Genomic DNA, 16,542 nt, shown 5'->3' with positions numbered 1-16,542 from the left:
GACACCTGATATAGTCAATTTGTCACCCATGTTAAATATATATTTTTAACAGTATTTTAAGCAAAAAGAGTAAAAATAAGAAAGGGGTTGCCAGAATTTTTTTCAGTATTTAAGCAAAAAGACTTTCACATTTTTGGGTGTTCATGTACATTTTGTATATATTTATTTTTCTCAACTAAATGACTTTTTTGGTGTATTTTTAATGATATATAATGTATATATGAGTAGTCCAAATAATTATTACGTCTGGCAAGGCTTTTTTTATTTCATTCTGGGACACCTTCCTATGACCGCAAGGCTATGTTAATTTTTTTCTGGGACGCCCAGAAAAAAAAATAATATCCTACCCAGACGTCATAATTATTTGGACTAATACATGAGATATTGGATATTTTTATGCATTATTTTAACCAGTTGAGCATTTTACAGGATTGTTGGTTTAATGCTGTTTAAATTTTACTGAAAAAAACACCTTAAATTTGCTAATTATTTGGCATGAAAGTTTGATTTATTGAAAGGGGCTCATAGTTTTCCATTTTATTTTAATAATTGTCTAATCGTTAAAACAACAGTTGGGTAAGGGATTCGTTGTTTACCTTTATACACAACAACATATTCACTTTGGTTTCCTTATTTACCTAAATACACAACAACATATTCACTATGTACTTGGTAACAGTTATTAATTAATTGAATAGAAAATATTATAACAAATATTATTGGATGCCGAATTGACGTCAAATAGGTGCCGATTTGACTAGATGCCAATTTAACCAGGTGCCGACTTAACTTGTACGTTTCAATTCCTCTGCGATCGTTTGCGGTATTTTCTTGAGAAAACCTATTTTCCATCATCAGAGAGAAGAAGAAACTGCTTGAAAATGATTCTGGAACGCTTCATGATTGTTAAAATAAGTTTAATTCACTCAAATAACAATTTTGAAACTTGCGATGTTTAAACAGGAAGTTTCAAAAGCACGTGTAAAAGAAGAAATTAACCGGTGAGAGTGGAAATCCGTACATGACAGATATCACTATAGTACGACTTTGAAAGTAAAACAGTTCCATCCTTTTGTAAAACAGTCTTTAATATACCTATCACATTAATGTTTGAAGGGTCTTAAGCTTATTCAAACCATATAAGTCGGTATGAAACACCAAAACGGAATGAACAATAACCGATTACGTTTTGTAGTTTACAAATTCTAAACTGGTTCCCGTCAAACTACAACACTTTGTTCGAGTGTAGTGGAATACAAGCAGGAACCAGTTTGTTTGTATAGTAAATTATGAAACCGAGTGTAAACTGGTTCCTGGCTGATAACTACACAATGATCATGCATAATGATAACACAAGCAGATTCCAGTTTGTATGGAAAATAGTAAATACGAAACCAAGCGCGGTAGGCAGAGAAATTTTATGAAGTTCAGGTCGGCAGTTATGGAACAATGACTGCGTCATTTTCCAAAAAAACTGTCTCTGATTACATGTTAAATTGTTTACTAAACAACATATGATTTTAGAATCTTAAGATTCTGATGGCTTCAATTCGTCATTTAATTTTTTACAAAGAGTAGAATCCACAAATTTAATACACAATGAACATGTTACTTTTTTTTTATCAGTAACAACATATTCATATGGAAAAGTTTTGGTTAAACACCGCCCAACGTACAACCCCAAATCAATAACTGATTTTCCCATAAAAAATCCAGTTAATAAAATGATACACAGTATAGCTGGATAGAAAAAAAACACCTACAATATGGAACTATATCATAAATGATGTTTATGTTTATACTATTTACTTACAGATGGAAGACATTGAAATGGAAGTATACCAATCCAAGACCATACAGGAACGAGGCATTCTGGAAAACAGAAAAAAATGTTCATAAAATACATGAAAAGTATTAGGAGTATAATACAGTTTTTGTATCAATTATTTTTATCAACAAATATTCTGAAAAGACTGTTCCAGAATTGAGCATTCTAGGAACTAATTACTCTCTATCTGTTAAATCTCAATTATACATTTAATGGTTTTTTTTTAACCTCATTCAGATAAAATATTGGCAGTGGTATCAAATAACCAACTAAACCCACTATTAACATGTAGGAATATTGTTTATCAATATAATGTATGTTAATATACTTTAAACTAATTAATGCATAGTTTAGAAAAGGGAATCTAAGCCCTTTTTTCTATGAGGGGATGAGATTAATCCTTAGTGGCAAACATTAAGGTGCACTGAGAAGGTGTTGTAATGCAAGCTAGAATATGTACATGTACATGTATAGGGTTTTTGGATGGACATATAAACAAATATTTCTGATCGCGAGTATTATATGATTATTGTCTTGTACTTGTTAAATAAAAGGGACACTTGAGGAGTTTGGAGGGTCATAAAGATTACAAAAACTACTGAACTTAAATTACATATGCACAATCAAAGCACTTCAATCAGGATTTAGAAATTGACATTACAATTAGAAACATCATATCATAGGGAACATGGTACAAAGTTTCATGTTGATTATCAAACGAACCGACTAACAAATGGACTAACGAACAAACGGATGCACAATAATTCAAAAAGGACCAAAATTAGAATATTCAATTCAGTCATTTCAATTTATCAAAGAGCAGAATGCTCTGAGGGATACGATTGCCATATAGTTTTCATTGACACATGTATAGCAGTTCTGCCAACTTTTCATTAAGCAAATTCGTGAGATTTGGACAAAATAGAAAAGATCAAAGAGGAAAAAATTGATCCAAGGATACTGCTGCAAAAAAGGCATAAAACTTTCCTCAGTGCTTGGAGCACAAAAATCATGCTCGAAACAAGAAATCAAGCAATTTCATTGGTTGATTTTCGAGTATGAGTACAAAAAAACTGACTCGAAAGTTTTATGACCGCAAGGCCTGGTACAGCTGGATAGTATTATTTTCAAAACTAACTCCACTGCACATGCAAAGGTAATATAAATCTGAATAGTCACTCAACTTTAAAAATAGCTAATCCCGGATACAAGTGTACGAGCAATGTCCTTATTGTGTTTTATTTGTGTGCTATCAATTCCAAGTTTACTTTCCACAGCAGTCACTGAGAGAGAGAGAGAAGGTATTTCACTTCATAGTTCGAGATTACTCTGATGTCCGACGGCTGATTTGCCAGACAAGCTGGGCCCGTGGGGGACTTTTATGCTAGTATACTTAAATTACAAACTTAATAGTCCCAGTCCCATATATTATATCAAGTATTATTGGATGCCGAATTGAATTTTAAATATATAGGTGCCGATTTGACTAGATGCCGATTTAACCAGGTGCCGATTTGACTTGTACCCAGTAATCTCCGACTATCATCACTTCGTATTTTATCACCGTTAATTCTAGGAGGAACCCCATTTTTAAATCTTTAATTATTAATTTCCTTTGGGTCAGTGGGCATGAATCCTTCCGTACACACTCCTCTGTTTAAATTGAGATCGTTCTTAATATAATACAATAACGAGTTAATTTTTTTTTGACGGGAAATACTTCGGAAAGGGAGACAACTCGAAACAATAATATGGAAGACTCCATTTCGGCTGAAGGGGTGTTATAGGTAAAACTTCATTGATTTTAATTTAAATGATGCATATGATTTTAAATTATGCAACAACATTATTATACCCCCAATAGCAGGCAGACATAGAAAGAATCCAATGAGTTTCAAATTAATTAATAAGCGGGAAATCCAGAACAACCACCCAATCTGATACCCCTTGAAATCAAGAAAACTATACGCATGCGCATTAATACATAAACAAACCCGCGACTTGCGATTTGGAACAAGAACGTTTATTTAATTTATGATATGATGAATGAGTCTCAATTTCTTTATGAGAGTACAGTATCAGTTTCATAACGGTAAAATATAGAAAACTCCACTTCAGTTCTTATATATGACAGAAATAGAATTATCGGAATTCAAATAACTCTCGCATTTATCAAAACTGGGGAATTCCCTCTGACGTGTTTCTAAATTTATAAAAACACTAAATATAAATACTGCTTAATTCTGATTTTCCGTGTAGTTAAAAACACGCATATAAGTCAAGGGAAAAATCAAACATGAAGATTATGAGAAGAACATTACAGGAAAGTTGTTTATGTTCAATCCTTTTGCTTGTTTTTACCTTTTAAAGCAAGACAATCATAAGAATCTGAGATGTTGCTGAATGTTTAGAATAAAACAGTTGACGTGAGGGAATGAGCCCTGAGTCAATGGTAAAAGTCTACAGATTGCTTAAAAGCAATCGTATCCCAAAAACCTGCATGACTGGAAAATATCATCTTTTCCTGTTCCTTAATTTGGAACTTAAAGTCCTTAATAAAGAAATGTTACTTGCAGTGCTTTTGATATTTTCAAATATATCAATTTTCCAGACAGAAGTTGTAAATTATGGTTATGTAATTAGAAGTTTAAAGTGCAGTTTATTTTATCCTTACCTTCCAATGGTCTGGCTGTAGATGGTAAAATCTTTGGTAGGCTGACAAAGCTTAAAAGACACAAAGAATAATTAAATAAATAGTAGATTTCAATATGTTTCAAGTATTTTAAATGAATTTGATTTTAATGCTTAAAATAATTGTTTAATGGCAAACAAATATAATCTTATTCAGATAATAACTTATGGATATTGTCTAGAAGAAGTAATAGGTGCCAAGGACTACAGTAATTTAACCTTTTGTGTATTGCTCTAGAAGAAGTAACAGGTGCCCCAGAATACAGTAATTTTACCTTCAGGTTATTGCTCTAGAAGAAGTAACAGGTGCCCCAGAATACAGTAATTTTACCTTCAGGTTATTGCTCTAGAAGAAGTAACAGGTGCCCCAGAATACAGTACTTTTACCTTCAGGTTATTGCTCTAGAAGATGTAACAAATGCCCAGGGCTCACACTACTTTAGAATCATAAGGAGAAGTGACCTCTCTTTTTAAAACTGATAGGGAGAAGTGCTCTGTTGCGCGCTGCGCTACAATTTTTGGATTTTACTATATAATATAGGGTCATATGTAAATAATGTTCTTTTTATATTTTTCAATTCATATCTGAGTATACAATTTTAAAAAGTAACAGTTCAAATTCAAAGTTGTTTAAGTTTAGGTTCTTGTGAGAAACTACAAACTAAATATCTAGCACTTTATAAAAGATTATTTTTTTTATGTCAAAACGGAAAAAAATTTATAATATATCAATTACAAGTATAATATATATACCAAGCTATTTACGAGTTAACATATTAACAACGAATCCGCAGGATGAGTTTGTTTAAATATGTCAATGAGTAAGGCGTGGTGTTTATGTTTTGTAACATCATTCAAAATTGCCTGATGATTTTTTTTTAACTATCAAAAAACCAGAAGGAGTGTCGTTTTAGCCCACTGCTTAGCTCGTGCACAAGAAAATCGATCCAGTTGGGAATACGGCACATCAGACATGACAAAAAGTTATTTTTCTGAATTAACCATCTCAGGCTCCTCTAAGGCACATACCATTTTGAATTTTTTTGAGGTCTGGGAATTTTTAAAACAAATATTCCGGCTCTTTTTTGCCATAACAAAAATCTCTAGAAAAAAAATGTTTTCCCCAATGAAATTTATGAAGTCAGTGAAGGAATTCCTAGTAAGTAGAAATCCTATTGTAAAAGAAAAAAAAGTCCTTGTCCTCGTGCATTCACTAAACTGTCAATCAGACGTAACAAAGAGGCGGAGTTTGAATCATGGTTTAACATAAAAAAGCTCCAAGCTCCGCCTATCTACATGAAGTTGTAAGAACAAAGTACGTCATGATTCATTTTAATGGAATAACATATCAATCTTTCTATTAAACCATGGTTTTTCAAAAACCAAACTATTAAGCAGATTATTACGTAAGAACTTAAAAGGAAAAATGCCGTAATTATGTTACCATTTAATAAAAACTATCTTGCATATGAAATTTAGTGTTTCTCATCAAAAGATATACAAAGTTAAGCTAGGCCATAATACATTATTATATAAATAAGATGGAATTATTTGATGTAACCAAAAGTCTGTTAATGCGTATGGAATGCATAATTTTTCCTTCAGGGATCAATATTCTTCTTTCAGCTGTTCCATCTATGCCTCTGTATTTATTATTGTAAAAGTACAGATTTCGGTCATAGCTGGTCCGGTTCTGATTAGTAGTTAGAAAACGGTCAATGGCCGACAAATGCAAGAAAATTTACAAAAAAAAAACAATGTTTGACCAGCTATTTGGAAAGGAAATTAATGCAATAAATGGATTAAACATTTACTGGAGGCATTTTTTTTCACGTTTAAATGAAGTAACAAACTGTTTTTGCTGCCTAAAGTTAGGTTGATGCTCGCTTTCAAGTACTTGTAACAAGCACCGGAAGTGTATGAAGTGATAAAAAGTTGTCTTTTTATTAAATAACCTGCTATACACTTTAAAGACAATGCTTCAACTTCTTTTCTTGTTACATCCCAGCTCCTTTGTTCTAACAGGGGTGATCTGAGCCGTATCACCCCTACCAGATCACCCTAGTTTGAGTTTCTTTGTTATGCATGCTTTCCTTTGTTCTGTAACATTTTGGCGGAAATGTCAAATCCACTATAAAACTTATAATTAAATATACAATTATACGGAAAAGACTATCTATCAAAATTCGTGTAGAAAAAATCCAGTGTATAAGCTGGGATTCGAACTCAAGACCTTTAGCATATCAAGCCACGACACAACCACTACACCAGGACGACTGGATACGAACTATCAGTAATTTAACATACTTAAAGGAAGCAAGATATTCTTTTTATAAGTGGGGCGAGTTGGCAGACCTTTATTCTTCAGTGGAGTTTAAACCCTTTTCGTTGATAAGTGAGTTGTCAGTGATTGTTCAGTTTGGTTTTACACTTTTTCAAATGTGGGGCGAGTCGGTACAAGAGTGGGGCGATTTTTTTCATAAAGTGGTGATATAGGTTGGGCCGATTTGCCAGTGGGGCGAGTTGACATTGTTTGATATCTACTCATCGTGTTCGGGGGTCAAAAAGGGTATAAATCATATAGTAATGTATAAAGTATATTATAATGGTTGTGTGGCATTCTAAACTAGATTTTATGAATTGTAAATGGTTTTTCGTCTAATCTAAAATAGCTGGGATGTAAAATAGTTATCCCACTCGGACTTGGTGTGTCAGTGTTAGATCACCTTCTGGCCTCCGGCCATCAGGGTGATCTTACACTGACACACCGCGTCATGGTGGGATAACTATTAAAGAAAATGAATCATCTTTAATTATCAATAAAAAAATTGATGTTTCATCAACTTGGTAAAAATTTAAAATGTCCGATGACGAAAGCGACTGACAGCAAGTATCATATACAACAGGCAGACTTGTTTTCGCTTTTTGGGGTTGAGGAGAATGAAATGACAGTCGGGAAAGCGACTTCTTTGCCCTAGTCGCCTGGTAGTGTGACCCTTGGGTGCCCCAGGCTACAGTAATTTTACCTTTTGGGTACTGCTCTAGAAGGAGAAATAGGTGCCCCAGACTACAGTAATTTTACCTTTTGGGTACTGCTCTAGAAGGAGAAATAGGTGCCCCAACCTACAGTAATTCTACCTTTTGGGTACTGCTCTAGAAGAAGTAACAGGTGCCCCAGACTACAGTGATTTTACCTTTTGGGTACTGCTCTAGAAGAAGTAACAGGTGCCCCAGCCTACAGTAATTTTACCTTTTGGGCACTGCTCTAGAAGGAGAAATAGGTACCCCAGACTACAGTAATTTTACCTTTTGGGTACTGCTCTAGCAGGAGAAATAGGTACCCCAGACTACAGTAATTTTACCTTTTGGGTACTGCTCTAGAAGAAGCAACAGGTGCCCTAAACTACAGTAGACATTAGGGTCTACATCAGACTCAGTTGTATCTGTTCCTTTCTTGATTTTCTGTCTTATCAACTGCTCATAATACTTTATACCCTACAATTATGTAAACATATTTGTAACTCATGGTTTAGTAAATAAGAAAACAAGTATATATGAAGAACCTATTTTTGTGATTTTAGTTTTGTAGAGATGTGTTTATTTAAACAATAATTAATAGCACATTATCAAGATTTTTTCTCCAAAAAATCCAAAGCGGTTTTACAAGTATATATGTGTTTCAAAAGATATTATCTGGTAACTAAACTTTTGATCTATTAGATGTGGTTGAGACCTTGACCTTTGACCTAGTTATCTAAATATCATAGTTGTCTTTGTTCATGGAGGATTATCAATTCAAGTTTAACAATTTTGATCAAAGGAGGAATAGACCTTGACCTAGTGACCTCAAAATCAAAAATGATCTTCCTCACTCAATTTACAAAATGTAGGTCAAGATATTGTCTATAGCACTCAAGAATTGTCTGGTACTGAAATGTTGATGTCCAGATATTTAAACAGCATTCATCAAAACATAACGAATTAAATATTTCATTTCATACAGTATTATCTTTCCTGATTTCAATTTCAGTAAATCAATTTTCCAAGTTCATAATTTTTTCATACTGGTCAAATTATGTTTCTGTGTGAAATTAAATGAAGATGAGTAAAGCACGACGACCAGTTATATTGATACCCATTCATGTAATGTTACCTTTTCTACAACTGTTCTTTTAGCTGCTTCTTCTGGAAGATTCAGCTTTACAAATCCAAAATCTCGACTGAAATAATATCAAAAAAGTAAACAATCATAACACATCTCCTAATTCTCATTTTATAATATTCTAAGATAATTTTCCTTTTTTTTTTACTAGATACATGTACATATAGATCACTCATTTCATATAAAATTGATCAGAAGTAATAACTCCTTATGGCTATGGTACTAATGTCATGCTTTTCAAATGATGCCAACAAAAATATGTGTGAAGAAAATTTATTCCTAAATATGATAGGGTCCCTAGGATAGTTTTTAGTCATAATCTGTAAATCAAAATTGCAGTCCTTGAAGTGATTAAAACACAATGTGTCATACTCTTAATCAAAAGTATCAGAAAACAGGATATAGGTGTTCGATAGCTGAAAAAAAGTGATTACACATGGCATCTCATCACTGCAATGCTACTGACTAATTATCAAGTGACTTAGCTATATAGTCATTCTGTGCAGTAGTAGTATTTGTTGAAAAAAAATTAATGTTCATTCAGCATATTGAAAATTAAAAGTGTAAAAGTAGGTGTGTGACAAATAATGAAAGTGCTCTGACACACGTTACAACTCCTTCATGTCAAGCTGTTGACAATATGTGAAGTCATTCTGTTCTTATACCACAGAAAAAATGAATGTGAGTGAAATATATATGTATTTACCAGTATTGTGTTTTCACAAAGTGTCAGTTTGGTATTTAACTCTTTAAATGTAATCCTCCATTTACATGTTTTGTTTAAATTCATTTTTTTGTGGCATATTATGCTCAACTAAGTTAGCTTTTAGTGAAAAGACTCAAGTTTTGAAAGAAATCGCACCAAGGTCACTGCTCAAAATTATGATAGGCCTGGAAAGTGTAAATAAATACATATTCCTTCTATTGGCTATATGCATGTACATGGAAATTACACAATAGGAAAATTAACATTAATCATGCCAAATTTATCATATATACATGTATGCATATTTCTGGAATTTCAGGACAAGCCTAACATGCCCTATACAGTATCAACATAGCCATGGAAGTGATTCTATCACCTTAACATTGTTCCAATAAAAATGTTAAACTCTTTAAAAAAAAGCATTTAAAAGTCATTCATCAATCCCTATAGGCCAGTTCAATTTTCAGATGAATCCTTCATGTGACTTCCATTATCCATGTGACAAAAATGAGTTTTACTGTGCGTACTGTTGTGCATTTGTTTTTTCTACATTGGCTAGAGGTATAGGGGAGGGGGGGGGTTGTTGAGATCTCAAAAAACATGTTTAACCTCGCCGCATGTTTGTGCCTGTCCCAAGTCAGGAGCCTCTTGTATGATTTTTAATTTTAGTTTCTTGTGTATAATTCAGAGTTTAGTATGATGTCCATTATCACTGAACTAGTATACATAATTGTTTAGAGGCCAGCTGAAGGACGCCTCCAGGTGCGGAGTTTCTCTGCATTGAAGACCCATTACTGGCCTTCAGCTGTTGTCTTCTCTATGGCATGTATTGTCAGGCTGTTGTCACTTTGAAACATTCCCTGTTTTCATTCTCAATTTTATTTTTATGCATCGTCATTTCCAACAGATGTTGAGAAAAAAAAATTGATTTTATACTGCAAAAAATATTTGGGAAATTAAAATCTATTAAGATTATCACCCTCCCTCAGTCATGTAGGAATCAAGATTACCTACTTACAGAACATAAATTACTTCTATACTACACTACAAGATGACGAATATGAAAGTGCTCGAAACTTTTAATAGAGCACGGATACAGGCGCCTTCTGTCTGGTAAATGACGTCATAAATGTGTGCAATATTGACATTTCTTTTCCATTGAAAGACATGATTCTAGGAAAGATGTATGACAGTTATCTTTTAAGCATTATCAAGAAGCAATAATATCTACATTTTAAAGACCTTCCATTTGAATAATAGGAGTCACCACACATAAAGACAGCAAACCAACAACACAAATAATCAAAAACCATCTCAAGGTCATTTTTCAGTATTTATCAAGACAGCTGTCAATCAATTGGAAAGGAGTTGGCAAACTTAACTCCCTAGAGTTATAATTTGAATAGTCAATTTAATTTGTAAATACTCTTCAGATTTTTCACATGTTTCAAGTCAAATAGCTGTGACCCCAAATCTGATATATATTAATAAAATCATTATAATGTGAACAATTGTAAATGCCTATACTGTAATGTATACAGCTAGCTATTAAACTTAGCAAAAACAATAAACAGCTGCGCCATGAGCGCATGATACGCCCGATGTCTTGTGTGGAAGTTTTTTCGCAATAATCATAAATAGTTTCTGAGAAAGTTTTAAGCAATAACCATATATTGTTTTTGAGACATGGCGGGACATGTGAAACCCCTTGGGGTTTTTTTTACAAAAAACTAAATATCACTAAACAATAATCATAAATTATTTTTGAGATACGGCGCAACATGTAAAAAAAACCTCCCCTGTTTAACAAAATACTCAATAACTCCAAAATAAAGTTTTGAATCATCACCAAAAAATATACAGATCTTTAGATTAATATAACAAAGAAGTGTGTAAAGTTTTAAGCAATAATCATATATTGTTTTTGAGATACGGCACAACATGTAAAAAAAACCTCCCCCTTTTTTACAAAATACTCAATAACTCAAAAATGTTATTTGAATCATCACCAAAAAGTATACAGATCTTCAGATTAATCTAACAAAGACATGTGTAAAGTTTTAAGCAATAATCATAAATGGTTTTTGAGATATGGTGCGACATGTACAAAAACCCTCCCCCTTTTTTACAAAATACTCAATAACTCAATAATAAAATTTTAAATCATCACCAAACAGTATACAGATATTAAGATTAATATAACTAAGAAGTGTTTAAAGTTTTAAGCCATAATTATCAAGAATCGTTTTTGAGATACGGTGCGACATGTGAAAAAATCACACCCCTGTTTTAGTTACAAAGTGCCGTAACTCAAAGTTTTAATCTTATTTTCACCAAAAAGTATACAGATCATTTGACTATTATAAGAAACAACTATGTTAAGTTTCATGAAATTTGGATAAGTCATTCTCAAGTTAGGGTGCGACATGTTTACGCTGGACAGACAGACGGACGGTCAGACAGACAGAAGGACGGACGGACACCGGACATTTGTATACCATAATACGTCCCGTCAAAATTTTGACGGGCGTATAAAAACCAGATTCAAGATCAAATGCAAAGTTAATTGGTGCACAAAGGTTTGAAGTAAGACTTGTGTTTCTTTTATTTATTATCACCTAATTCAGTGTTCTAGCCAGGATTTGAAAAGGGCAGGGTGCTAGTCAGAAAAAGGGCAATTTTACGTGTGAATGTCATTGAAAAAGGGCAATATTATGCTTAAATTTATATCATTGAAAAAGGGCAATTATTTAAGCCTCATAATTAATTAGCACATAATTTTTATTATGCAATTATGTAATTTAATTCTTTTGGCACAATTTTGTTTATAGTTGACTTCATAAATCTATGGTCATGATGCTGTGACTCTTTGCGAAACTTTTGCCTTATAATGTGTATTTATTTTTATATATATTACGCTGTCTTGTAGTTTTTTATTTATCTTTATTCGCTGTCTTGTAGTTTTTTATTTATCTTTATTCGCTGTCTTGTAGTTGCTGTCACTATAGCAGTCTGACCAAGTAGAATTTTCTATATTGGGAATTCTTCAATGCACTTGATAGATCAATTAATGGAAGTATCTGTGTGTCACTAACTTCTGTCAATAAAGGCACACCTCCACTTATTTGCAGTAAAAGTTATCCTCCACCAATAAAGGCACACCTCCACTAATTTGGAGTAATAGTTATCCTCTGTCAATAAAGGCACACCTCTACTTATTTGGAGTAATAGTTATCCTCCACTAAGAATATATATACAAGGATATCTAATATATAAAAAAAATAAAAAAATATATAACTGTTCTAAAGTCGTCCACCAATCAAAAGGAGAAATTTATATACAACACACTGTATCCACTAGATTAATGTCTCTTTAGTAGGATATAATTATTTACACTTTAACTTTAAGCAGGGCTCGAATATATGAAATTAGTAGGTATATTATACATGTTATAAGTAAAGATGCAAAATATAATTTACAAAATATTTATTTTTGAAGTGTATTTAACAGTTTAAGTGAAAATAATTTAAATTAATATTCTAATATGCATTTGCATTCAATTTGTTTTATATTTAATCCTTTTACGAAAAGAAACATAAATTTAAGTAATATATTGTGAACAGGTGATAAATAAGTGGAAGTAATCAAATTGTTTCTCAAACTTTTTTGAAATTCACAAATTATTTAAGACCTCTAATTAAAGGCTTTAAAGCTAAGGTACATGTAATAGGTGTTACATACAATGTGTTTGAAACCAAAGCCGTCAGGTAAAGCCATACAGTAACACTTAATGGTTCACTTAATTTGACAGTTTGCACAGTTAGCTGAACTTTCTGTTCATGGAATAAATACCGGTATTTTAAAGGAGGTGATAAAAACGACAGGGTGCTGCGCCCTGTTCAAACTTTATAGCTAGAACACTGCCTATTTAAGTACTAGTAGTACAAATAAATCACTAGACTAAGTGATTTAATTTTTATTGTAGCTTTAAATATACAATTCTAATGATCAAGGAACTAATCATGTTGCTAAAATTATCAGAACCAACATCTGGTCCGAGACCACAATTGTCGTCCCTTGATTTATGTTGTTCACAAATATAGTCCCTAGTGTTGACAGTGGGTTACTTGCCATTAATTTTAATACCCCTTCCAATATTATTTCTCCATGTTTAATGCCTCAAATTGCAAGTAGGGGGGTAAAATTACACTGTAAAAAAATTTGGGTCCAGAATTTTAAAGGAAAGTAGTGATTTGGTCCAGCTAAAAAAGGTTTAAAATTAGCACTTCGGAAGCTGTCAAAAAATTTCAAGACGCCCTAAACATAAAATTGTCCATATTTTGAGTTAGAGCCGATGAAGTTTTCTATAATTTTGATATAATTTGTCCCAAAAGTAGTACAAAACACTGTAAAAGTTTCTTTGAGAAAGCGCAGATGGGATTTTTTTTATTTTCATTTATGTCATGTATGTTCTAAAAAGAATGCACTACGAAAAAATTGTGGTCTCGGACCATCTGTCTTGATAGGATGACAGGGTCATGTCAGGTGATGACCTTGAACTTAATTTGGGAAAATGACATGAAAATCATTTGTTTAAGTATCATATTTCTAAATGTTATCCAAAAAATCTCTTCTTTACGTACACGTGTATCTTTATTTTGATAACCCCCACTAATTTCAATAACTTAAAAGAAGCAAGATGTTCATTTTTTTCAATTTTACTTATTATAATGATAAGATAACACATAAACCATTTTTTTGTAAACCATTAACCAATGTGTTTAAAATTTGGTGAAACTACAAAATCCCAATTTGTGACAAAATTTTGAATTTGCTACTTAAATTAGTCCCCGGACTGATAGTCCCAGATACATTGTAGATAGATAGATAGATATACATGTAGTTTATAGTTGTATCTCTTCTTCAACATATTTGGAGTTAGCGCATGTCATGCATGTAATCTTTCACTAACATAACTAATTAAATAAACAAAAATTGGTGCAATTAAAAACATGTCATTTAAATTTAATGACCAAGATATAGTTCAGCCTTGAAAGATTCAGTACTCATGACAGTCTTATGGGCAAGGTATTTCACTCTTTAATTGTTTTACCAAAGAATGGCTCCTTGTATATATATTTCAAATAAAAGATATACATGTACACTGTATGCATAGTTATGGGAGGGTGGTAAAGGGTTATTTTTGTGCAACGTTTTCAGCCTTTTTATTTCAGGTTTTGATGTTTTATTTCTTGTTTTCTCGTGTTTGGTTCGATGTGTGTGCTTCATTTTTCTTCTGATTTTCTTTTGTGTTTTGTGTGGTACTCTTAATTTCTCGTGCTTATCCTGCATTTGATTCAAAGGTAAATCAGACTAATTTAAAGCCGGCCTGGATACTGTATATGTATAATGTACAATGAAATAACTATGAATAATAATAATAAATTAAGTTGGTGACAACTTTTTTAAAGTTTACTATTTGTCTCCAATAGAAATCTTTAATGAACTATTAAAAGTTAAAATTGATAAATCTGCAGGTTTAGATGATGTTGGTCCTCAAATTCTAAAAATAAGTGCTCCAATAATTTATGAATCCGTTGCGCATATTTTTAATTTAAGCTTTTGAACAGGTATATATCCATCTACCTTTAAGTGTACAAGAGTATCACCTATCCATAAAAAAGGCAATGTAAAAGATATGAACAACTATTGACCAATATCTGTACTTCCAATTTTATCAGATTTTTTAAAAGATTATTTACTCTCAAATTTACAATTTTTTTCCCCCCAATCAAATGCAACTTAGGGGATGCTAAAAGGTGACTGCAGGGTCTTCATTTTAATTAATGATGACTGTCTGATCTCCAGAACGGCTGAATAATAACTTCTAGTACTTTTTTTCATTAATATTTATGATTTTATTTCTTGTGCTTCGTTTTCCCCAAATTTTATTTTCCATGCAACGTTTGTGCGATTTTTATTTCACATGTTTCCGTATTCAGGACCCCCCTTTACTACCGTCTTCTAGAAGTTGGCAGGTATGGTAATGCAACCTGAAATAAATTGCTGGTGATGCAACAAAATGATTTTGTTATAACATGTATATATATATACAGTGGAGTCCCCTGTGTCCACGTGGCCGGTGATACCGCGCATTATCTGATTTCGATATATCAACACCGTATTGCAAATAAAATTGTTCTTGTTATTGTTATAGCATTCCGAAGGGATAAAAAAGAATAAAATTGATAAGTTCCAGATTTAAATAATAACTGCAATCCCGTGATTTACAATATTTGGCCAATGTCCATTAAAGAAATATACACCATCAGATACAATTTGTTTTACTTAAGTCAAATTTTTATCAGATTAAAATAATTTTTGCTTTGCATCCTTGGCATGGTGCTTGGTTTGAATGTAGCTACCTTTCGTAGTAGCAAATCTTTCCTCTATTCAAAATAACCTTTTTTTGAAAGGCATGCGCGAAATCACCGGACATTGGAGGAACTCTCAGAACAGGGGTTTCCCCAATTTTGGACACACATTGCACAAAAACTTGAGGGTGAAACCCTACAAACTGATAATTTTATAAACTAAAAGTATGTTATGAATGTATTCACACAATATTGTCCAATTATTGGTTTTATCAGTTGAATGAAGTGAAGTCATAAGTCTTAGGTGCACGGATACACCGGACTGCACCGTAATTGAGAAAGGAAATGGGGAATGTGTCAAAGCAACAACAACCCGACCACAGAGCAGACAACAACTGAAGGCCACCAATGGGTATTCAATGTAGCGAGAAACTCCCGCACCCGTAGGAGTCCTTCAGCTGGCCCCTTAAAAATATGTATACTAGTACAATGATAATGGACATCATAGACTCATACTAAACTCTGAAGTATACATGTAGATTGTGATGCTATGATGTCAAGAACAAGATTGTATTTTCCACTAATAGGGACGCTTGTATATTCTCTATAAAACTAGTTAAGGATTAAAAACCTAGGTGGACTCCAGCTTGGCCTTATGGGAGATAATTGCTTTTTGTCATAAGGGGGCACATAATTTATTGTATCATATCTACATGTTGATGCCCATCCCTGTATTCAACATTGTTTAACCTTATTCAGGAAAGTTTAGACGAAGTAACAC

General features: G+C 32.6%; 1 protein-coding gene across 2 annotated transcripts in view; it reads right to left on the bottom strand.

Moving 5' to 3' along the window:
* The window catches only part of LOC139514715 (lysine-specific demethylase 6A-like), a 76,854-nt gene that overhangs the window by 59,964 nt on the left and 348 nt on the right, over positions 1-16,542 (bottom strand). Inside the window, exons 2-5 of one of the 2 annotated variants that reach the window (XM_071304286.1) lie at positions 8,673-8,739; positions 7,882-8,014; positions 4,503-4,552; positions 1,814-1,872 (exon numbers count right to left, since the gene is read on the bottom strand). In XM_071304286.1, the coding sequence (XP_071160387.1) occupies positions 1,814-1,872; positions 4,503-4,552; positions 7,882-8,014; positions 8,673-8,739 (309 nt within the window). Of the gene's footprint in view, positions 1-1,813; positions 1,873-4,502; positions 4,553-7,545; positions 7,578-7,881; positions 8,015-8,672; positions 8,740-16,542 lie in introns of those variants that run through there. The other variant, XM_071304289.1, reaches the window with a different exon arrangement.

This window comes from Mytilus edulis, chromosome 3 (assembly GCF_963676685.1).
Source record: "Mytilus edulis chromosome 3, xbMytEdul2.2, whole genome shotgun sequence".
Lineage (NCBI taxonomy): Eukaryota > Metazoa > Mollusca > Bivalvia > Mytilida > Mytilidae > Mytilus > Mytilus edulis.
Note: the sequence above shows the minus strand (reverse complement) of the source record. Positions and strands in the feature narration are given on the sequence as shown.